Consider the following 25,431-nt stretch of genomic DNA (forward strand, 5'->3'; position numbering starts at 1 on the left):
TGAGACAGAGAGAGAGCGAGCATGCTTGAGCGCAAGTGGGGAGGAGGGACAGGTTCAAGCAGACTTCACCTCACACGACCCTGAGATCATGACCTGAGCCGAAACCAAGAGTCCATGCTCCACCGACTGAGTCACCCAGGTGCCCCTGGAGATTTCCATTTTAAAGGGGGAGGGATCACAGTTCCACCGAAGTGTGTTTGTAATGGAAGAAGACCCAGGATTGCTTTGCATTTCACAGCCCACTCTCCTCCGAGGGGAAGCAGCCATCGTTTGGCTTCCGTCCGCTCGCTCACACCGGCTCACCAGGCCTGGCCGCCTGTGGGGTCTTACGTCCTACAACTCTTAACACCACACTCCAGCATCACGGTTATCCTTGTTTCAGAAGATGTCACATTTTACTTGATTTTAACTTCCAAAGGTGTGCGTTTTTATTAAGTTCTAAATCTGAAAAACAACCATTCTCTCCTAACAATCCAGAAAACCACTTTCCCCGCTGTAAGCGCATATCCTATTTGACATTTTTGCTCCTAAGTTTGCAATTTCTGTTGACAAATAAATTTATTCTTTTTCTCTCACTAGACAAGAATGTTTTGTTTTGTTTTTTTAAAGATCTTATTTATTTATCTGACAGAGGGAGAGACAGCGAGAGAGGGAACACAAGCAGGGGGAGCGGGAGAGGAAGAAGCAGGCTTCCCGCGGAGCAGGGAGCCCGATGCGGGGCTCGATCCCAGGACCCCTGGGATCATGACCTGAGCGGAAGACAGACGCTTAACGACTAAGCCACCCAGGCGCCCCAAGAATGTTTTCTGTTAATAGAAAGTAATTTAAATTATAAAATGTCTAAGTACAATTAGCTTTTTCATAATACTGTAATCTTTTTATTGTTTCAAATAATTTATCACCCACTTTCTAGAATTTAAAAGAATTAAATGAAGACTTAGTCATCTTTCCCTAACTTGAGTAATTCTGTAACTTTATATTGAATTCCTATCTGTATAAAGATGAAAAGAAAGCAAAATTTCTCCATCACATGTGCCGTTGGATGAAGCTTCCTGAAATCTGGTTCTTGTCCTGTGATGGGGTCTCACTGCCCACTGAATTAGCCCGGCACTCGGGAACCCCTTCCTCCCAACCAGGGGCTCTCAGGCTCCAGGGACAGGTGAATCCCCTGGGGGCTCGTGAAGACACAGGATGCCCCCCTCCCCCCTGCCCCTAGGCATTTGGGGTCCAGCAGGTCTGCTTTAGGAATAAGTTCCCAGGTGCAGCTGCCAGGCCTAGACCTTCACTCTGAGAACCACGCCCACCACATCCCTGTTTACTGAATGCTCCAGCCACATTCACCTGTGGTGATCATCTGCACATGCCTCCAAAGCTCTCCTGTTTCATGGCTGTGCTCAGGCCGTTCTGTTCTAGGAGCACCCGTCCCAGCCACCCAGACCTCACAGCATAAACTGGTCAGGACAGTCATCTGAACTTGCACTCAGGAAGGTGGACTCTTTTAGGGAAAGTCTAACCCACCTAATCATCATCATCACCTAGGGATGCTTTAAAATGGCAATTCCCATGGAGCGCCTGGGTGGCTCAGTCGGGTAAGCCTCTGATTCTTGATTTAGGCTCAGGTCATGATCTCAGGATTGTCTACTTGTCCCTCTCCCTCTGCTCGTGCGTGTGTGCTCTCGCCCTCTCTCTCTCTCAAATAAAATCTTTTAAAAAAATAAAAATAAAAAAATAAAATGGCAATTCCCAGTTCCAAACCCAGACCTAATGAGTCACAAAACCAAATATATGGGCCAGGAATCTGCATTTCTCGGCTGCCCTCAGTCCCCAGTGAATGAGCCTCTTTGGGTGCTGACCCTTCCTTTCCTCTTTGTTCCCCCCACACACACCCATTCATAGCCCTGCAGGTAAGGACGTGGCTTCCCCCACCCCCGTGCCCCTCTGTGAGAATCTCTGCCTTCATGAGGGGGCTCCTGAGGGAGCGAGGTGCAGTGTGAACTGTGTGGGACCTTGGTCTGAATAATCGCGGAGTCCACACCCTTGACCAAGACGGGGTTGCCTACCCATTCTCTACAACGGTTTTTCAAAAACAAGATCCTAACTTTCCAGGCCCGAGACTCTATCTGGTTCCTAACAGATTCTTGTTCTCAAACATCTTGAAACAAATAGGAGAATTAATAAACCACTCCTAAGCTCCTGTGTGAGTCTTCCTAAACACCAACAGACCGTGAACAGCGCCTCCCGACCAAGTTAATTTTTGCAAGCGAATTTTTTAACCAAATATCCTCGTTTAGAAGATTCTACACAATGTCATATACAATACCCATAATGTAAAAAATATTTCCAGGAACACAATGATAAACTGCGGCATTTGTTGCTGGGACTAACTGAAGGAATGTGGCCACCAGGGTAGTGTGCACTGTAACAGAGTATCTCACACACACCCCTTCCCACAAGAGACCCCATCTGCAGGCCTGTGCCATGCTGTCCTGCTCAGGCTTGGAGGGGCATGCTGGGGTCCAGCATGGCACAGGCAAATGAATGGTCTACCACACACACCGCAGCCCAGAGGCCGTGCCCACGGCACCAGGCATGCACACACTTGCCACAGCACCTTCCAAAGGAGAAGTCCGCATTATGGCACACCGATCTGAGGTTAGAGACCCCGCCCTGCGGGGGGGGGGGTGGGGAAGGCAGGATGTCAGCCTCAGCTGGAGCCTGAGCCATCCCCCCCGCACCCCTCCCTTTCAACCATGGCAAAGCTCAAGGACAGGTCCTCCAGCTCCACTCTATGAAACCAGTTCATCCTCAGCAAGTGCTGGGACTTCTGTGAAATTCCACTTCCTCACCTCTACCACGGAGGCGAGCACACGGGACGGGAAGCCCAGATGGTCCTGCAGAGCACGCGCACTAAGCAAGGTGAACATAATACTAACAAGGAGGAGGACAGCAATCTGCGTGTACTGAAGACTGTGCAAGGGGCCACTGGTCGGAACATGGCGCACATTACTTTACTGGCCCCCCACAACCCCCCGAAGAGTTAGACGCTAGGATCATTCCCATTTCACAGACAAGGACCAAGGCTCACAGGCCTGACCCAGAACTGCCGTCCTCGAACACGCAGGACAAGGGCGCTCTGTGCTGCGGCCACACAGCCAAACTGTAGCCACACTTCCAGAAGCAACAGCGTCAAAACTAACAGGATGGCGGCGTGGGCTTGGAAGAAAATTCCAGCAACAAAAAGGCTGCATCGTTCACACCCTGTCTGAATGGCACAGAGACCTACCGCGTAAGGAAAACAAAGACATCGATCGCTGTTTCGAAATGTTTCAAATAAACCACCCAGGGCCGCTAGTGGTGTGGCTGGTGCCCAGGCGTGACAGCTTCTCACTCCCTCCGTGAAGGTTCTTCCCAAGTGAGTGGCGGGCAAAACACCCTCGCCACCTCTTTGTTGGTCTCCCCACCCCCATTCTTGCCCTCACGGCTCACAGCGCAGACCCATCCCAACCCCGATCTCGCAGGCTAAGTGTGAAAGCCCAGAGCAATGCTCTTCGGGTTGCTTGTAGCTGGGAGCTCCAGATGTGATTGGGTTCTGCCTAAGTCAGACCACTCGGGGAGGAGGATTCAGGCCCGCATTACGGGGGCAGACGAGAGAAGGGAGAGCATCCAGTGTGAGCGCAGATGGTGGTGAAGGCGGCTTCCTGACTGCAGAGGCAGGAGCCTCCCTGACAGCTCCATCCTGCAGAACCGTTTTCGGAAGCTGCTTCCTGGATGCCACATCCAGAGCGTCTCTCCAGCGTCTCCCAGCGACTCTGTGGAGCCGTCCATATCCATTCACCCCTTGGGGTTAAACTGGCGAGAACAGATGCTGTTGTCTGCAGTTGGAAGAGATGACCAATACGTCCACCTATGGCCCATTCACTCTTTAAACATTCTTTAAACAGAAACATCCTTCTAAAAAGCATAGTCCATGAACTGATACTGGTCCAGGGGCTGTTTGTTACTGGTTTAAGAGATGACAAAACTAAGAGCAACCGGGAGCTTTTATGGCAATTCAACATTGCTGGGACATCCAAGCACATCATCGTTTTTCCAGTATCTAATTTTTATGTATTTTACAAAAGTTTTGGTCCACAACAGATTAGGGGAAAAATGAACAAAAAACTGTCTTCCACTATAGTTTTAGAAACACTGGTCTACACCAATCGAAAGATGCTTCTCCCCTGCTTTAAAATCCACTAGTGCTTCCTGTTGAACTTAGAATAACCTGAATTCTTGGCATAACCTGGCCCTACCCGCCCCACTGGCCCCTACCTACCTCATTGCCTGTAACTCTCTTCCTTGTGCTCCAGCCACACTGGCCTCTTAACCTCATGGTGGCCTCAGGACCTTTGCACTAGCTGTCTCTGTCTGAAATACTCCATCCCCATCACTCTGACATATGACCTGTTTTATTCACTCGTAACACTTATCCCTGTCTCGAACTCTTTCTTGATTTCTTTACTTGTTCAGTGTCTCTCTCTTCCTCAGAGTGTGAGCCCACGTGGGTGAGACCATGTCTGTCCCCACTGTGCCCACCTCCAGAGCAGAGCTTGGCAGGTAGCAGTGAACGAGACATCCTCTCCCGCATTTGCCTACATCTGCCACTCCTCCTGGTGAAGCTCACAATCATCTCTGCCTCATCTGACACCTACTGGACAAAGAGAAAATTGCCCCAAGCAATTCATTTCCTCTAATGATTGTGACTTTCATATAGTTTCTCTCTTCAACAGACTCTACACTCTTTATCAAAAAACGCATCTTCGGGGGCACCTGGGTGGCTCAGTCGGTTAAGCGTCTGCCTTTGGCTCAGGTCATGATCCCAGGGTCCTGGGATCGAGCCCCGCATCGGGCTCCTTGCTCAGCGGGGAGTCTGCTTCTCCCTCTCCCTCTGTCCCTCCCCCCTGCTCATGCTTGCTCTCTCTCAAGTAGGTAAATAAAATCTTAAAAAAAAAAAAATACATCTTCTATTCTGTTTCTCTACCTTCACCAGATCTTGCACATCAATGTGCATAAAGTAGACAGCTCAATAAACTGTGTGGTCATCCTCTCATGCTATTAATTGGCTCGATATCTGACAGGGCTCGTCAATATTCTAATCATCTGAGAGTAGTCATTTGAGTGAAATGAACTGTCATTCTAGTAGGAGAAGCTTTAGTGATTGATTCAGTTTTCAGTAAGTCAGTGTCATCATCAACACAAACAGATAATTAGCAGGTGCCTATTCACTGGAGGCAGTGAGCAGGGGGCCAGCAGTGGGGACCCAGGGTAACGGTAGAGCGGGATGGTTAATGTTCCAGTCAGACTGCAGACTGGCTCAACTATTTATTAATAACTTTAATAAATTAAAGTTATAACCTTGGGTTCTCACTTAATCCTTGAAGCCTCGATTTCCTCATCTGTAAAACGGAGATGACAAGGAGGAGGAGGAGGAGGAGGATGCCCGGCACCGCGGGTTGTCAAGAGGCTGTACGTGTGATGGTTAAGAACACACGCTCTGGAAGAGGCTGTCCAAGTCCAAACCCCATGTCCACCATTTACTAGGTACACAACCTTGGACAAGTTACTCACCTCTCTCTGCCTCCATTTCTCCATCTTTAAAATGGGGATAGTCACAGTGTCTGCCCGAATGGCTGTTGTGAAGGTAAAATGAGTTAATTCCTACAAAGGGCTAAGAAGAGCACCTGACAGGTGGTCAGCATTCATGAACTGTTGGCTGTTACAGTGATCACTGTATTTCATCAATTCTCAGGCAGATTTTTTTCCTCACATTTTAACATCTCTGAAATCATGATGCAATATTGCAATATTTAGTATCTTCCAGTGAATGCCTGCCATTTTCCCCATCTTTTAACATCTTAAAACTAGGGTACCCCTGACAGCATCTTAGACTCTGTGCACTGAGCACAGCACTGGCCTATGGAAGACACTCAGCATTTATGTGATGAGCGAATGTCTGTTGACCTACAATATAACATTCTTTTTTTTTTTTAAAGTAGGCAGCACACCCAGTGTGGAGCCCAACAGGGGCTCAAAGTCACAACCCTGAGCAGAGATCAAGAGTCAGATGCTCAACCAACTGAGCCATCCGGGCTCCCCGTAACATTCCATTTTCTACAATTTTTCTCTGTAGACAAATTCTGAAAGAAATGGATTCGATTTCTCCAAATATACAATTCCCCTACTACTGGAAATTAAAGATATTTCTTTTTTTTTAAATTTATTTGAGAGAGTGAGAGAGAGAGAGCGCACAAGAGGGGGTAGGGTCAGAGGGAGAAGCAGGCTCCCTGCTGAGCAGGGAGCCCGATGAGGGACTTGATCCCGGGACTCTGGGATCATGACCTGAGCCGAAGGCAGTCACTTAACCAACTGAGCCACCCAGGCGCCCAAAGATATTTATTTCTAAACAAAGATTTCTCAAACGTCTAAACACATAGAAACTTGCTAGAAACGATCTCCTCCTCTTAAGTTTTGAAATTTCACACTCTCGGAAGCAACAACATAATTCTAATATAAGACACATCTCACACCAAGAGCCCCACTATTAAAGAAAGTGATTATGTAGGTTCATGAAAAAGCAAAATGTTGGCTCATTGGTAAAAAAAAAAAAAAATGATCAATGAAGTAATAAGATTTGATGGTTGTTTCTCTTGATTGTATTTGGGACCCTGTCCTGACACTCTGATGGACAGACGTACAGACAGGATCAAAGGGAACAATTTGTGTCAGACAGAATGTATGAGAACATGTAATCACGGAAGAACACCTCATTTATCCAGACTGTTTGGAACAGATGCTTAAAAAGTGAAATTTCCAGATCAATAAGGTTTTCTCCTTGAATGTGAAACTCTTCTTTATTGCCATCACTATGAGTGGGAATCTCTTCAAAACATTTTCTTTCTTCAGTTTCCTACTTTTTCCGGCACGTTACTGACATGGCGTGCTGCCCACCATTCACCACGCGGTTGCGCGTTCTCTAGCCCCCCCGGGGGCCGCCTGCCCAGCCTGCTCTCATCTGCGGTGGCGTTGCTGGTGTCGTCATGTTTTATATTTTCAGTTTCCTCGCCCACCGTGGGACTGTCACCTGTCACTTTCTGTTACTGCTGATGGGCCAAGTTCTAGAAGCTCCTTCTAACCAATAGCTCTATTCTTAATAGGTTTTAAACCAAGAAACCTGATTACTAACTTTGTTAGAATTGGACTTAAAACACAAACAGATCCCTGAGTGATGGGCTTACATATGAATAAAATGCACAAGGTCTGTAACATAAATACCATTTATTCCCAGATATAAGGCAATCTCCTATTTTCTAAAAAAGATCCTGAAGTTTTTAGATCCCAAAGTTTTTCATCAACGTCTACAGATGTGGAAAACTTGCCTATCTACGCTACTTATTTTATTAGTAATTTACTGAAGCACACATTTCAAATCACATGTAAAAAATACTACTTTGATAACAAAGCTTTTTTCCACTTTCCCACGTCATAACAATTTTATGTGAGCTCTTCACGTGCATCTGCAGCATCAGTGTGTTCTTCCTCACAAGAATAGCTTCTTGGTCTTAAAAATTCTACATAGCACACCATCTTCGGTTTGGCCTGAATTGTTCCAGATAATACAGCAGTTTTTAAATCATCTATGCTTCTGTCACTAAAATTCTATTCCAAGCCATAGCTAGTCAGTCACTCAGAGACCACGGAGCAGCTGATCTGTTTTCATCTGTCCAATAAGCACAATGTGATCTGTAAAATACCACACGTCCGGTGCCATTTCCCAGTAACATCTATGAGGCTCATTCGTCCTGACGTCTAACACAACTGTGCAGTCAGACCCCCAGGGATATTTGCTAAATGTGGGCCAACCATCTGCCTCCTTTTCTCTAGTTTCTTCAGGTGGCCTCTCAGCCTCCAGAACCAGCCCCGACAGAGGCCGGCTCAGGCGCGTGTGCTTTATTGTTCAGCAGAAAGTAAGTGAGCACCCTGTAACCCCGGAGAGACTTTGTGAGGATCCACATAGAAGGAGGTCGTTTCTCTTCAGAGGGATTATGCCTGGGGGCAAGCCTTGCCTTCTTTTGAGGCCAGAACAGAATGTTAACAGCAGGCGGACCCGGAGAGCGCCCCCTGCAGGGACCCGCGGAGAGGAAGGCCTGAGCCGGCTCTGTGGTTGGGGGCCACCCTCACCCGCCTCACCAGCCAGCCTGAAGGCAGACGGCTTTACTTTCCTCACTGGCAGCCCTCCCCCGTTTGGAGTAGACGAGAATGCCAGAAAAATATCTCCCAAGCGTGAAGTAGCTCAGTACCGTATATTTATATGTAACTACTGCACTCTGGTGGCTAATGATTTTGAGAACGAAAACAAAGTATGTGTGAACTACAAGGTTTAAGAGAAGATCTTAGATTAGCTCGCAAATTATTCTACGTACCTCGTATTAGCTCATAAATATTCATGTCCATAAGTTCACATATTAGTGCAAGAGAACCAGATTTTCTGTCACTGAAGAAGAAAGCAGGTTTGTCAAAATGTTTTTTTCTTGTCGTAATCAGAAAATATAATCAAATATTTAATTCATCTGTAAACATTTCTGGTGGACATAAAGCACTCCCGCGTCAAAGGCTGAAGTGTCCTGACTGAAACAGAAGTTGTGATTTTCAATCAGCACTTCAGGTAAAATTCACTTAAAATAATAGTAAAACCTTAACTTGAAGCAAAAATTCTAAACACTTCCCCTCTTTTTAATGAGACGTGTCTTGAAAATATAAAATTAACTACGAGCAGGAAGGAGAAATGAGGTTGAGGAGTTGGCTAAGCAACACAGGGGGAAAAGAATTTAATTCATGCTCCGTGACTGCAAATTATAAGGGGGGAACAAAATCCACAAAGCGGTCAGGGGAAAAGGGAGAAAGACGGGTCACACCACGCCCATGTGGTGCCCAGGCCTCGCCCGGGGTGGGGACAGAGGCCGCTGGCCGAGCTGGCACGCCCCGGGCGGGGGGAGAACGGGTCGCGCAGGCAGTCTCCGGCCCCGGCCACACTGACCGCTCAGGGCACCGCAGGCCGGGAGGCCACACAGCTGGGACAAGACATTCCACCCCGAGTTTAAGACGGCTCCGTCCTCTGATTAAACCCTGCCGCACTTGAACCGTCAGAGGCCTGGCTGGGTTTAAAGCAGCCTGGAGAGCCTGAGAGAGGCTTCACCCGGCGTGCACCTTCTCGGGCCCACAGAAAGGCCGGTCCCAGGACGCTGGGTCCGAGTTCCTGGCTCAGAGATCAGAACTGCCGGCACCTGGGGACGAGCTGTGCTCTGCCTTCTTGATCGGCAGGTAAGCCTTAGGTAGGCTATTCTAGAATTAGAAGAGAAATGAAAAGTCCCCTGGATTACATCAACCACAGGAAGGCAGCAGGTCTCCCGGCCCGAGACGGTGCAGGCACACCAGCTGGCGGGGATACGGCAGGGGCAGCCCCGGCCAGGTGACACCAGTCCTCTCCCAGGAGGCCGCCACCCCCACTGGAGGCCTCGCCCGCCCAGGCCACTGTCTCCAGGGAGGCCTCCCGAGCTACGGGAGGCGCCGTTTGAATTCTGTAGGCTCTTGTGATACGGGGGCGCCTAAATGAAGGCACTTCCACAGCAGGAATCAGTTACGCATTTGTCCAAGTAAATACATGTGTGACTTAAGATAAAATGAAAATTACTACTCCCTGAGCCACAAAGCAAATATTTTAAACGTCTAATCACGGTTTTCTTTCTTAAAAAGAGATTTAATCGTTCTTATCAAATTGAGATAATTTGTAAAGCCCCAAATATACTTACAAAACCACTTCATGCAACGTAAGAATGTGAGGGTGTGGATTCAGGCGCCTCAGTGCTTGTATCTCCCGCAGATTGTTCACTTGCTCAATACTATTGTGTAGGTAAAAATAAATAACTAGTTTATAATTTAGGTCAACTTTCAATTAGGGTTATTCAATCATTATTTATTACCCACGATCACAACCGAAAAACTCACAAATATTTCAAGCAAGTTAATCAGCTTATGTTTCTCCCGTCAGCAGCTGAAGTTCAACCCGTCTCGTTCTACATTATTATCTGATAAAAACCAAGCTTCTTATAGGTTTGGACATATATTCAAATTTTCCCCATCTAAGCTCCTGAAAGAATACCTTGGTAGTTTCTTTTATAATTAATAAACATAGAAACAGATATTAAAATTTCCTATTAATCAGTTTCTGGGAACTAACAGGCTGAGCAACATGAATACCATCGGAAGTACCCATTTCAGATTTCCACGAACAGACCAGCCTTCCTCCTTGTCTGTAACGAACGCTGTGCATGTTTTCAATTTCATTCAGCTGGTGACTGGGGTTCTCCTGGCAGCTGCGTCTACTGCTCTTCTTTATGGAGACTGCTCTGCCCGGCACCGTGCTCACATCCAAAGTCACGCCAATATGAGTGTAACAGAAGTGGACGGGCTGAGGCTGGCCGTCACCCCTCTCCGCAGACCCCTTACAAGAGACACGCCTCCCCATGGACGGGCCCCTGGTCACACCCAATCAAATGACTCGATCCCCCAGAGACTTCCATCTGCTAGACAAGGAAAGAGACTGTGGGAAGAGTCTTCTTTCTTTGAACCGCAAAACTCTGTTCTACCAACTTTTAACACACAGTGTAAAGCTCAGCATCTGTCTGGGTCTTCAGAGAGCAGTTATGTCCAACAGTCCACTATCACTATCTTACGGCAACGGGAGTATTTTAAGTCTCTCACGCTAGCCGGCAAACAGGAGCCCGGTATACAGAAGCCTGGACAATCCGAGGGTGAGGATATTTCCGACTAAAAGTTTTAGACTCCTTTTCCATTTACTTTCCCCGACGGCCTCCCTCAAGCCCAGGATGATGTGCAGAATGTTAACCACTTGTGCACCGTGGTCACCAACCAACCAGAAAAGACACAGCCCGTAACACTGGAGCAAGGTCCTACGGAGGGGCCCCTGCTGACCCAGGCATGAACCTTGTAGTTCCGGAGAGAGGAGAGGTCTGAGGAGTGCTGGACAAAGGGCCAGGTGGAGGGTGGTGGAGGGTGGAGGTGGGAGCGGGCAGCACTCAAGAGGCTCAGGATAGCCATTTACCACCCAGAATATGAGTCTTTCGCTATTCTAATAACCGTCATGGACGGCCATTCTGGTGTGTGCGGAGACCAGATCATGACACTCTCCATGCATTATGTCAGCGTCGTACTTACCCCACCACCTGCGCCTCACCAGCACCCTGGCCCGCAGAACCAGCCCCTTCCAAATGCCTTTAGAACAATGCTTCCCAAATACATCCCATAGAACATTCTTTCTCTAGAAAATGCTTCATGAAGGAATTTCATGTTCAGAAAATTTTGACAGAGGCCCACTCTAGCTCCTTTTGGAGAGCCATAATTTACCACTGATATTAAAAGCTTTCAAAAACCCTGCAAAATAAAGAAAACAGGTTACCTTTATTTAAACCAATACTTCCCAAACTTTTTTTGCCCTAGGATCCCTTCTTACATACTATCTAGTCACCGTCCCTTAGAACGAGGGTTCCAGAGAACATACCACTCCAGACCATCCTTTGAGTGGCACGATAGAAATACCTTTTTTTCATTAGGACAGGGAAGTTGAATAAAGATACCAATCAGGCAAAAGGAAAAAAAAAAAAAAGATCAAGTGGAACATTCTTTTGGGGGCACTTAGGCAATTGATTATAGAGCATCTTTCAATCCCTGTCCCTGGGGTCTGCATTGGAAGAGACCACCAAAGGCTCTTCCTCAAGGTCCCACACCTTGAGGGGAGTCCCGACTCAGGCCTAGGTTGCTGAAGACCTCACCTCTACCTGGTGCCTGTCATGCATCTACTGGTGGCTCTCATCTGGGAGGGACCTTGCCCCTCAGGGGATATCTGACGATGTCTGGAGACATTTTTACTCTCACAGGTTCTGTAGCGTACTCTACCCTGGCATTCAATGGTGGCAGCCAGGGAAGACACTCAATAGCCTACAACGCACAGGACAGGCCCCACGACAAATAATCTGGCCCAAATGTCAATCGTGCCAAGGCTGAGAAGCCCTGCTTTAGATGGAAAGAGCAAGAAACCAATGGAGCTAGCAACAGTTCTGATTTTTCAACACTCTGTATGAAAAAAAGTAGTTTTTAGAACTGGATAGTCAAGGGGCGCCTGGGTGGCTCAGTCAGTTAATTATCTGCCTCCGGCTCAGGTCATGCTCTCGGGGGCCTGGGATCGAGCCCCGTGTCAGGCTCCCTGCTCAGTGGGGGCCTGCTTCTCCCTCTGCCTCTGCCATTCCCCTCCTGTGATCTCTGGCTCTATCTCCCTGTCAAATAAATAAAATCTTAAAAAAAAAAAAAAGAACTGGATAGTCAAACAGCCTAGTCACTGAGACAAACCACCATCCACTCTTATCATCATTAATACGAAAACTGGTTATCATACCCTGAAACATATTCTGCTTATTGTGACATAATTCTTTCATGCCTCCACAGACATTTCACTCATAAATAATGAACTAATACATTTAGAAAGGCACTTTCATCTGAGCATCACTAGCCTTTGTTCAAATAACAATATTTTTATTTTAACAAAATACAAATCAACTCTGTTCTCTCTTTTTTTTAAAAGATTTTATTTCTTTATTTGACAGACAGAGAGCACAAGCAGGGGGAGAGGCAGAGGGAGAAGCAGACTCCCTGCTGAGCAAGGAGCCCAATGCGGGGCTCGATCCCAGGACCCTGGAATAATGACTTGAGCCGAAGGCAGCTGCTTAACCGACTGAGCCACCCAGGTGCCCCACAACTCTGTTCTCTCTTTTAAAAATCATGAAAAAAATATAAAAAACTGGAATTAACTGTTTTTCTCTGCCTTGGAGTTGCTTTGAATCTTGGGTCAGGGGATATTCAGGGTTTTGTTTGTTTTCACTGTCCTACTGGAGACAGAAACAATCATGGAATTGAAGGCAGAGGAGGACGGGCAGCCTCTGCTCCAAAAAGAACCAATGATACCACCATAAACGGATTTTTTTTCTACAGCTGAAAAAAAATATAGTTACCAGGTCGAAGTATAAAAAATAAAAAATATTCATTTATTTTTTTTTTTTAAGATTTTATTTATTTGAGACAGAGAGAATGAGAGAGAGGGAGAAAGCACATGAGAGGGGGCAGGGTCAGAGGGAGAAGCAGGCTCCCCGCCGAGCAGGGAGCCCGATGCGGGACTCGATCCAGGGACTCCAGGATCATCACCTGAGCCGAAGGCAGTCGCTTAACCAACTGAGGCACCCAGGCACCCAAAAATATTTAATTTTTTAAATAATTATGCAATTTCAACATTTCATTGTATTGGAAGTGGTTTGTTTTTTTAAGATTTATTTTAGAGAGGAAGAGAGAGAGAATCCATGAGGGTTGGAGAAGCAGAGGGAGAGGGTAGGGGTAGCAGACTCTGCACTGAGCGCAGAGCCTGACGCCACGGGGCTTGATCACCGGACCCAGAACGCGACCTGAGCCAAAACCAAGAATGGGACGCTTAGCTGACTGAGCCACCCAGGTGCTCCGGAAAGGTTTTACGGAAAAGTTCATCTAACCAATTCAATCTGTAGGAAGAAAGTCCTTAAGCTGAAGGGGAAGAAGCGGTTATTTTAATATTAGACAAAGTAGATTTCAAAATAAAGATTATTACTAGCTATGACGACTTCATGATGATGGGGCAGTATATCAAAAAGACAGGACAATGTGCTAAATAAGAGAGCTTCAGTACACAAGAGGTAAAGACTGACAACAGAAAGAAGAGCTGGAAGCTTCAGTACCCCTCTACATAACTGATAGGACAGTCACTGAGAAAATCGGTAAAGATGCACAAGATCCTAACAGCACTGTTAACCACCGTGACCTAACTAACCTTATATCCCACCCATATTTAACACCTAAGAGGTACAATATGCTCTTCACTCAGATGAATATGCTGGACCCAAAGATAAATCTCAACAAATTTCCAAATACAAAGACTTACAGAACACATTCTCTGACCACAAGGGACATAAATTCAAAATCAACAATAGTAAGCTAGCTAGAAAAGCCCCAAATATCTGCAAATTAAACAACACACTTGTAAATAAGCCACTGGTAAAGAAGAAATCACGAGGAGAATTAGAAAACATTTTATACCAAGCAATAAGAAAACACAACATATCAAGATGTATAGAATGCAGAAAAACAGGTCTTAGATGTGTATTTGTGGCTTTAAATGCTTATGTTAGGAAGAAATGGTTAAAAATCAATTATCTATGTTTTCACCTTAAGAAAGTAGACTAAAGGGCGCCTGGGTGGCTCAGTCGTTAAGCGTCTGCCTTCGGCTCAGGTCATGATCCCAGGGTCCTGGGATCGAGCCCCACATCGGGCTCCCTGCTCAGCGGGAAGCCTGCTTCTCCCTCTCCCACTCCCCCTGCTTGTGTTCCTGCTCTCGCTATTCTGTCTGTCAAATAAATAAATAAAACCTTTAAAAAAAAAAAAAAAAGAAAGTAGACTAAGAAGAGTAAATTAAACCAAAGTAGAAGAAAAGCAACAATAAAGAGCAGAAATCGATGGCACAGAAAACAGACAAACAGGGACGCCTGGGTGGCTCAGTTGGTTGAGCAACTGACTCTTGGTTTTGGCTCAGGTCGTGATCTCGGGATCATGAGAGCAAGCCCTGCTTTGGACTCTGAACTTAGTGAGAAGTCCGCTTTGGACTCTCTCTCCCCCTCTACTCACTCCTCCACCACTCTAAAATAAATAAATAAATCTTTAAAAAAAAGAAAGAAAATAGACAAATAATAGAGAAAATGAACAAACCCAAAGTTGGTTCTTTGAAAAGATTAATAAAACTGATAAACCCTTATCAAGACCAATGGGAGGAAAAAAATGATATAAAACACTAACACCACCAAACGATATCAGGAATGACAGAGGGGACATCACTAGAGTTAGATATCAAAAAGATAAAGAGAGAGGGGCTCCGGGGTGGCTCAACCAGTTAAGCGTCTGCCTTCAGCTTGGGTCATGATCCCAGAGTTCCGGGATCAAGCCCTACAGCAGGCTCCCTGCTCAGCCAGGAGCCTGCTTCTCCCTCTCCCTCCTCCTACTCCCTCTCTCTCTCAAATAAATAAATAAAATCTTTTTTGAAAAAAGATAAGAGAGTATTATGAACTATATGCCAATAAATATGACAATTAAATAGACAGATTCGGGGCGCCTCGGTGGCTCAGTCGTTAAGCGTCTGCCTTCGGCTCAGGTCATGATCCCGGAGTCCTGGGATCGAGCCCCGCATCGGGCTCCCTGCTCAGTGGGAAGCCTGCTTCTCCCTCTCCCACCCTTGCTGCTTCTGTTCCTTCTCTCTCTGCGTCTCTCTCTGTCAAATAAATAAATAAAATCTTTAAAAATAAATAAATAGACAGATTCCTTGAAAAACATAATTACCAAATCCGACACAAAACTGAAAATCAAAGTAGCCCTGTGTTTACCAAAGAAACGGAATTTGTTATCAAAAGCCTCCTCACAGCTGATGGAAGTGTTCTAAAATGGGATTATGGTGATAGTTACACAACTGTGTAACTTTCCTTACAGTGGGTGGATTTTAGGATATGTAAATCATATCTCAATGAAGCTCTGAAAACCTTATAAGGTTCTACTTGAGTCTGTAACATTCCATGGGTCGGATACACCATGGTGCCATCGCAGTGGGGGGTGAAGCTTCCCCACGAAGGAAACTTAGGCCCAGGTGATTTCACAGGTGAATTATTTCCAACATTTAAGAAAGAAATACTCTCACATGTTTCACAAAAGAAGGTCCATGAGTGGCTGATAAGCACATGAGTGAGCATCCATCACCACTAGCCATCAGGGCCACGGGAACTAAACCAAAGTGAGATGCCACTCACCAGGGTGGCCAACATTTAAGGCTGACACCACGAAATGCTGGGGAGGATGCAGAGCTACTGCAACTCTCATTCTTTGCTGGTGGGGATGGATGGAAACAGGTATAATCACTTTGGAAAAAGGCTTGGCAGTTTCTTACACACTGAAACACCTATCCTTTGATCCAGCGATTCTATTCTAGGTAACTGTGTAAGAAAAATGAAAACCTAGATCCCAACAAGGCTTGTACATATGTTTTTTTTTAAAGATAGATTTATTTATTTATTTATTTATTTATTTACTTGTCAGAGAGAGAGAGCACATGAGCACAAGCAGGAGGAAGGCAGGCAGAGGGAGAAGCAGACCTCCCCCTGAGCAGGAAGCCTGATGCGGACCTCAATCCCAGGACCCTGGGATCATGACCTGAGCCAAAGGCAGACACTTAACCGACTGAGCCACCCAGGCACCCCTTGTGCATGAGTTTTAAGAGCAGGTTTATTCATAGCAGCCTCAAACCAAAACCAGTAAAAGTCCATCACCAGGAGAATGGATAAATAGATCCTGTGTTACTAGGTAGTAAAAAGGTATAAACTACCAGAGCAACGGGGTGGATGAACCTCAAAGACTTCATGCTGAGCTAACAGAGCTGGTCAGGAGAGCACATTCAGAGCTTTCACTTCCGGTGATTCTATTTAGTACAAATTTCTAGAAGAGGATAAAGGGAAAAACCCAGAATAGTGACTGCCTGGATGGGGGTGGAGAACTGCCATGAAGGAGCTTTATAGGTGACAGAAATGTTCTAGCTCTCAATTACATGAGAATATCCGTTTGCCAAAATTATAAAGAAATGTGCATTTTAACATATGCAAATTTTGCCTTAAAAAAAAAAAGACCTGTATCCTAACAAGCAAGTGGGGAAGGAGGCCTGCTGGAGACGCACAGGAAATAAACATCACAGGCGTGTCGATTCCGGCTGCCAGACACCTGGGGTTCATTATACTGTTCTGTTTACTTTGTATATGTTTGAAATTTTCCATAATTGTATTCTTTTTAAGTAAAAGAGCTTTTAAAGTGACTCATGAATTTCTTGCCTTTGTTTTTATTTATAACCTTACAAAGCAGACTTTATTTTTGTCAAAGTAATTGGAGGACCATGCAGTGATGTGACGTGAGAAAAACTGCGTGCCAAGTCAAGACCGGACCTTCTGCAGCGGTCCAGAGCGCTGCAAAGAACACGGGCCCTGGACCTACACAGACTTGGGTCCCACACTGGGCTCTACTGCTTCCCAGCTCAGTGACACCAGACAGATGAGGGAGCTTGGCTCTCCAACCAGGCTTCCCTGAGGCATCGACAGCATCTTTCTCCTAGGACTGCAGTGAGGATTCAATGCTATATGTACATAATTCACCCGGTACTGGGCACGGCGCCAGACGCTTGATGAACAACTGCTGTCATCTTTATCATGATTTGTGCTCTCGCCGCCCCCCTTCACTTTTCTGAAGTCTTCAAACCCCACTCACCTGCACTGTTACATGGCAGATTGATGCAGGACTGTGGATCACAGCACAAGCACTGTGCTGAGTGCCCACCTGCCTTAACCCTCACAAGGATCCTATGAGGTAGATCCTAGGTAGACATCTACATGGTATATACAAAGCAACTGAGACAGAGAGATTGAGGACTTGTCCAAGGTCACAAAACTTCAGAGCCTGAGCTCGTCCCTGTGCCGACTAGGAGTAGCCCATATGTATGAGTGTTATTGCTTCAGGACACTAGAGAGATCCTACAAATATCAAGACTATGGATTTTTTTTTAAAGAAACCCATTCCGTCTCTTTACAGTATTTCTATAGGAAGAATACAGAATACAATCATAGCAAAAAAAAGGGGGGGGCCTCAAATTAACTATTGCGCTTGTGGGAGTCCAGGCGGAAACCAGGCATCCAAAGGACTGGGTCACTCTGCAGGCCTCCTGCAAGTAACTCACTTACCCCAAACGAGCCTCTGAGCCACTCTGGAGAACAAGCCTCAGAAGCTGAAAGTACCCTGCTGACCCAGTACTAACGAATGGGCTTCTCTGGCCTCACCTGGACGTCCCATTAGCAATTATTATTGCAAACGCTGTCCATTTCTATTTCCGTAAGAGTGAAATGAAAGGAATAGAAGTAAAGCCTGGAGGAGGTGGGAGTCAGAAGCTCCAAATACCAACCTCATTCTGCCCGTGTGACTCAGTGTGATTTTCCTGTTACTGCTTCTCGTTTCTCATCCACCCACACAACTGTGCAAGGTGACTCTGAAGATTTACTTAGATGAGGATAAATCAGCAGAAATGGATTTTTAAAGAACCTAAAATTATTCTTCAAGTGAATAAGATTAAATTGTTTAATAATGCTGATAGATACTCCAGGACTCCAAAAGCTAGAGATATTATTTTCATGGTTAAAAAAACAAAAGAACAACATTAAACTTGTGGATCAAGCATCAGCGCCACTGGGGCATCCCACAAATTATTCTCAATCTCTGTCCTAGAAATGACCCCCAAAGCAGTCGTCTTTCTTCTCGAACTTTCTTCTAGAAACTGTAAGGTCATTTCTTCCTGTAAGTCAGAAATAACAGCAATACCTTTAGCAATGGAGGGAGCTTAGGAGCAATAGGAGTCATTCCAGATCACCAATGGTTAATTTTATTTATTTTGATTTGTTTTTTACTTTGAAATCATTTTAGACTAACAGAAGAGTTAACAAGATGGTACAGGAAGTTCCCGTAACCCAGCTTCCCCTAATGTTAACACTTTATGCAAGATTTATCAAAACTAAAAAATTAACATTGGTACAGTTCTATTAACTATCAAGTTTTGGATTTCCCCAGTTTTCCTGTGAATGTCTTTTTCTCTTCCAGGACCCAGGATACCTCATTACAATTAAGTTGTCATGTTCCCATACTCACCTCCAGTCTGTGATACCGCCTTTGTTTTTTACTACCTTGACAGTTTTAAGGGGTACCCCCAGGTATTCTGTAGATGCCCCTTAATTTGGGCTGGTCTGACGTATTCTCATAATTAAACTGAGATTATGGATCTTCGGGAAAGAACACCACAGAGGTGATATGCTTGCTCTTTCAAACCCATTATGTCAGAAAGTACATAACATCAATATGTCTTATTACTGATGGTGTTAATCATTTAGTTAAGGTGGTATCTTCCAGGTTTTTCACTGTAAAGTTACTATCTTTCCCTTCCTACTTTCTATCCCTTAGAAGCAAGTGTAGCCCACACTCAAAGGCCAGGGAATTAAGCCCCACCTCCTGAAGGAAGGAATACCAAATCATTTGTGGACATATGTTAAAACCACCACAGTAATTAATAAATAGTTAGGGGGGAAATCACTGGAGGCTCTGCAGTAATCCTGTTCTCTTTAAACTTTCACCTACTAATTTTATTTTATTTAAGATTTTATTTATTTATTTGTCAGAGAGAGAATGAGCATAAGCAAGGGAAGCGGCAGGCAGAGGGAGAAGCACGCTCCTCACTGAGCAGGGAGCCCGATGCGGGGCTCCATCCCAGGACTCTGGGATCATGACACTCACTGAGCCACCCTGGTGTCCCATCACTTTATCTTCCCTGCAGAAATTATTACTGCTGTTCTAGTGATGATTTTCTATTTCCCTCATTCCTTCTATATTTATTAACTGGAATTCTTCTGTAAGGAAGAATTGTCCCCTCATCCCAATTTATTTATTTACTCATTTATTTATCAGTAGGGACTCATGGTTATTTGAAAAGACAGTTGGGAGGGTAGAGAGAGAAAAAGAGAGAGATGTGTGTACACACGGATTAGTATACATATTAGCTCTGTCTGCTGAGTCTAGAGGGATTGACATTCCAGGAGCAGTGAGCACACCTGGTGCCAAGATCTTGTTTTCTAAATACCCTTCTCCAATAAAAGGAACCAGGACTCCTTAGAGAAATGGATGATTCTAGGGGCAGGAAAAATACAAGATGAGCCTAGAGAATCTTGTAGTGCCAAAAATTAAAGTGTTAAAAAAGGAAAGGAAAAGAAAAAGCATGGAGCTTATCAAAAGAACACAGGAGCCAACCCGAGAGAGCTCCCAAAGCCACAGCTGGAATAATCTAAGCTGGAACAATTATGAAATAAACAATGCTAGTATTGGGTTATAATCTCCTATAGTTTTGAACATACGTATCAAGAGCAAATTAGAACTCACGTGAACAGACCCAAAACCCAATTCCTCTGAGGTTTGGATTACACGGCTGGCAGATACCTGTCAAAACCAGCTTGAGACTCTATCACTGATTCCATACATCAAACAGCAACAAAATTCCACTAGCCCAGAGTAAGTGCACTTCCTTTTAAGTAAAGCCAATACATGAAATTGTGAGTTATACAACAGAAACTAAAGCCTGTTCATAATCTCCTAAACATACACAAACTTTATAGAGAAGTAACACTGGGAAGCCTGGCTGCTCTGCCCGTGGAGCATGGGACTCTTGATCTGGGGGTCACGAATTCAAGCCCCACGATGGGTATACAGATTACTAAATAAACAAGCAAACAAAACAAAACAAAAATAAAAAGTAACTCTGATTCAGTTGTATTTTATTAAAAACCTTTACTTATTACGGGTTTTTAAAAGAAAAATATGTGTTCTAATCACTTTTCTTTTTTTTTTTTTTTTAAAGATTTTATTTATTTATTTGAGAGAGAGAGAATGAGAGAGAGAGCATGAGATGGCGGAGGGTCAGAGGGAGAAGCAGACTCCCCGCCAAGCAGGGAGCCCGATGCAGGACTCGATCCCGGGACTCCAGGATCATGACCTGAGCCGAAGGCAGTCGCTTAACCAACTGAGCCACCCAGGTGCCCAATCAATCACTTTTCAAGTGAGGACAGAGCACTGTTTCTGAAACACCACAAACAGCCACACCCACAGGAACGAAGGCTACCATCCACTGAACGGTTGCCATGTGCCGCACCTCCCTCCCAACTTTCTGTTCATTCCCTCACTTAGTCCTCAAGCACCTCACCACAAGGAGACCAAGGCTCAGTGGACAGGGCACTGTTGGCAAGTCCGGAACCCGGCAGATGGTGAATCCGGAATGCGCTTCACCACTAGGAAACCACGTCCCTTAGGTGACCACATTCTCCCGACGGGCCGAGGTCACAAGAAGGTACTTCTCCAGATAAAACTGAGCGTTCCCTGCCCCTCAAAGGATGGGTTCTTTGATGGAAACCTTTCTATAATGTATTACAGATACCTCTACCTTCCTGAAGGCACACTCACGCCCAAGTGTGATTTCTCCTGACGGCCGGCTCAACAGAGTGAGCGTGACTGCACGTTCCTCTGACATCCAAACAAGCCCAGAAATGCCTCAAGTCTGCAGGCTATCTGTCCTGTCCACTGTTTATATCTCCCTCTTCACAAAAACAGCAGCTAGCGAGCCCTGTTGTCTGTAAGTACATCCACCCGACCCTGACAGTGGAACCTGACGGGGACTCCAGTCCTCTCCTAGGGTGCAAATGCGTCCCACCCCGCTGCCTGAAGTCCTTTCTCTGCTACTCTGGGTTTGTGGGGCATCTCTCAGAGGTGGCTGTTTCAGGAAGTCTGCTCTTTAGGTATGGGGTAATCGGTACACCGCACATCAAATTCTCCATCGCAAGGTATAAAGGTAGAGGAACCCAGAGGATGCAGAATACACAGAGGGAGAAGCGAGCAACAGAGGAAAAGCCGCAGACCCAGTGACTTGGCATTGGCACGTAAACAACCGCATGCGCTGCGCAGCGAAGGAGGAGGATTCTGGCCTGGTGAAACCTGGATGATTCAAATACAGCTCTGCCCACCTGGTGACCTACAGCGACGACTGTCAGGCTACTTCAGATCTCTAAGCACCTCTCCTCGTGTGCAAACCAGTGATGGTTACAGACACCCCGTGGGGAGGTCATGAAGATGACATTACTGTTCTCCATACTCTCTGACATGACTAACGGCCCTGCACTCCTTTCTGATCTGAGAAACACTTTTTTGTACTAAGAGTCTGAAATCAAGGTTTATACCCCAAAACACTTCAGAAGGCTGTGTCGATGTGGGGGAATGACTGTGTTTTTTTTACAACTAGCTTTTACTCTTTAGAGACTTCAATTCCTTTGCTGTTAAACAAAGGCTGAGCTTCACGCCTCTCTTCTGAAAGATTCCCAGGTGCCGTGAGGCCAGCATCTGCTTCGTCATTCTGACAGCTTCCGAGTCACGGCTGGTGTCTGACTCCTTAGTGCCCTATGTTAAGAAGCTGCAAAGTTGAGGGATTAAGAGACCGCTCAGAGGGCCAAAGCCACAGCAGTGCTCCAAGAACCTAGAACAAGAGAGCTCCCCTCCCCACAAGCGGCAACTGATCCCTTTCAGGGAATAAATTCTTCCAACCCTAACTGGAAGTTGTTTTCCAATATATTAACTGATTCACAATTAATTAAATCATAAGCATCTCTAATATATTGAGACTAAGGTTTCAGTTATAAAAGTCCAACATACAACTTTGAGGAACATATAGGCTGTTTAAAGTGAGGCATACTTTTACAATTTAAATGTTTTGTGACCATTAATCACTGATATCACAGTAAGCCTGGACCTGAATAAAATCATAAACATAATAGTTTTCACACACATATAAAATCATAAACACAAATATTATCATAAAGTTAGCCCCAAGCCCCTGCCCAGAGAAAGCGGACTGCATGTCGCCTGTTAGCACATGAATACACTTTCCCCACGATGCCGAGTGGCCCTCCTCGCTCTAAAGCTGCAGCTGGTTTAGTGGCGAAGCCCGTCTCTGCCCGCCTACCTTTCAAAGTGCTGCTTCATCTGCTTGCACGCGTAGTAGCTTCCGTCCCTCAGGCTCTGCATCTTCATAACTTCAGAAAACGTTCCCTCTCCTATTTTGACAATTGCTTTATAGTCTACGAATGAAAACAATTACACAGATAAAATTTATGTGTGTGTATACTCTGTACTCACTTCCAGACAGCAAGCTTTTTTACCTAGATGATAGATAACACGCCGCCGACACGCGGGGGACTGTTACTCCATGGTTTCTAAGGTTCGGGGCTCCCCTCAGCTCAAGGGAAGCCGCCAGCAGAGGGGAAGCAGAGAAGGGAGTCAAGAGGGACAAACTTCCAGTTACAAGATAAGTAACTCCCGGGGATGGGACACGCCACAAGCTGACTGACCACAGCTAACACCGCCGTATGACATAAGGAAAGTCGTTCAGAGAATAGTCCTAAGAGTCCTTGTCGCAAGGAGAAAATTTTGTTTCCTTTTTTCTTTTTTATCGTATCTTCAGGAGAAGATGGGTGTTAGCTGAACCTATCGTGGTCATCGTTTCACAATATATGTAAACCAAACCATCATGCTGTACGCCTTAAAATTACACAGTGGTGGGGCGCCTGGGTGGCTCAGTCGGTTAAGCGTCTGCCTTTGGCTCAGGTCATGATCCCAGGGTCCTGGGATCGAGCCCCGCATCGGGCTCCCTGCTCAGCGGGAAGCCTGCTTCTCCCTCTCCCACTCCCCCGCTTGTGTTCCCTCTCTCGCTGTCTGTCAAATAAATAAATAAAATCTTTAAAAAAAAATTAAAAAAGAATTACTTTAAAAAAAATTACACAGTGATGTGTGCCGATTATTTCTCAATACAACTGGAAAAAAAAGTAAACAGGATTTTCTCACACTGAAAAAAAAAAAAGGGCACCTGGGTGGCTCAGTCGTTAAGCGTCTGCCTTCAGCTCAGGTCATGATCCTGGGGTCCTGGGAACAAGCCCCACACTGGGCTCCCTGCTCCGCAGGAAGCCTGCTTCTCCCTCTCCCACTCCCCCTGCTTGTGTTCCTGCTCTCGCTGTCTCTGTCTCTGTCAAAATGAATAAATAAAATCTTAAAAAAAAAAAAAGGCAGCTAGGCTGTGTGTTGGCACCGGGCACTGAGCACCGTTTCCTCCCAGGCTGTGCTCCCCCTCGTCCGCCAGGGAAGCTCCCGGCCCAGTCCCGCCAGCGGGGAGAGGCTGAGCTCCCCTGCAAGCGCTGGAAAGCAGACGACCCGAGGCGTCCCAGGTGGAGGCCGGCGGGGACTCTGGCAGGAGCACCCAAGCCAGGGCTCTGGCTCTGGGCAGGCGCGATCTTGCACCAGCAGCCTCGGAGCGAGCGTCCTCCTGAACATCAGCCTCCGGGTCCCGTGGGAGGCCCAGCTGATCTGTGGCAGCTTCCTGTCATTCCTGCATTTCCTGGAAGCTGCCAGCAGCTTCCCTGGCTTTGCCGCCGCCGCCACCGTCACTCGGGCACTGTAATGGTCTCACAGCCTCCGAGTCACTGGGTTAAATCCCATCCTGCTTGAAATACCTAGAGCAGTGCCTGTTTTCCAGACCAAACCCTGACAGATGCAGGAATGAGTATCTCGAGGTAACGTGCTGGGAACAAAAAACCTAAAAAGTGCAGTCAGGCGGCAGACCGCAGGCTGGGGCGCTGCAGGGCCTGGGGTGTCACGGCGAGGTCCCGAGTCCCGCCTGCGGTGACTGCTGCCTCTCACCGAGCAGCGTCTCCTGGGCCTGCCGGCTTCTGGAAGGTGGCGGGAAGGGGCAGGGTGGTGGGGCGTGTTGACTCCTCACTGCCTCGGCAAAAGAGCTCAAGACAACAACGAGCTCAGGAGACAAATGCTACTTTTCAAGCAGAAATGGAAGGAATGAGAAAAACCGAGAAAGGAAAAGTCTTACTGGGTTGAAAAAGTTTCTTCAGTCCAAATAACAGGAGAGTAAGACCGCAAAATGATGTTGACAGAAGCAGTCTGGAGACTTCCCCGTGGCACACATGGGCCGGCCGGGCACCAAGATCACAGAAAGGCAGCCGCGCCCCACCCCAGCCAGGCACCGGTTTCGGAGAGCTTCGGGGAGCGTCCCGGAGATCGGGACGAGATGCAGAAAGCAAGGCCACAAAGAAATAGGGCAGCCTTTCGAACTATGTCTACGAAAGAACCTTGAGTGTGGAGCTGCCCAGAAGCAAACAGATCAGAAACCCATTAAGCAGACCTGGACCACAAAAAGCCCGTCACCTCGGGGTCCCAAACCTACATAAGCACAGAGCAGGCTTTTAAAACAGCACAACTCCAAAGGAGGCCATCCCCTTCAACGCCTCTCTTAGGACACATTTGTAATGCCTGTGTGAGTTCTGATTTGAACAAACCAACAATAAAAGACACTATCTTTTTTTAGAAGTGATAATGTTTTTTAGAAATATGTATAAAAATGAAAAGAGTCCTTATCTGTTAGCAAGAAATACTGAAGTATTGCCCCGTGAAATGATAAGACGTGTGGGATTTGCTTTAAAATACTCCAGTACCGTCCCATTTGCCACTGCTGAACGCGTACACTGGGACAGTCATTTGGAGGGCAATCTGACAGTACCCGTTACATCTGTAAGACATTCATACCCTCTG

The 25,431-nt window shown here is 46.2% G+C and overlaps 1 protein-coding gene across 10 annotated transcripts in view; it reads right to left on the reverse strand.

The window, feature by feature from the left end:
* Window positions 1-25,431, reverse strand: part of MOK (MOK protein kinase) — a 52,719-nt gene that overhangs the window by 8,646 nt on the left and 18,642 nt on the right. For 5 of the 10 annotated variants that reach the window (XM_036086212.2, XM_036086210.2, XM_036086209.2 and 2 more), the window contains exons 2-4: window positions 22,802-22,916; window positions 9,846-9,935; window positions 8,460-8,530 (exon numbers count right to left, since the gene is read on the reverse strand). The exons of 2 other annotated variants lie outside the window; for them this stretch is intronic. In XM_036086212.2, coding sequence (XP_035942105.1) covers window positions 8,460-8,530; window positions 9,846-9,935; window positions 22,802-22,869 — 229 coding nt within the window. In that variant the 5' untranslated portion in view covers window positions 22,870-22,916. Of the gene's footprint in view, window positions 1-8,459; window positions 8,531-9,845; window positions 9,936-22,801; window positions 22,917-25,431 lie in introns of those variants that run through there. 3 more of the 10 variants (XM_036086215.2, XM_036086213.2, XM_078054238.1) reach the window with 1 other exon arrangement.

This window comes from Halichoerus grypus, chromosome 8 (genome assembly GCF_964656455.1).
Source record: "Halichoerus grypus chromosome 8, mHalGry1.hap1.1, whole genome shotgun sequence".
NCBI classification, from domain to species: domain Eukaryota; kingdom Metazoa; phylum Chordata; class Mammalia; order Carnivora; family Phocidae; genus Halichoerus; species Halichoerus grypus.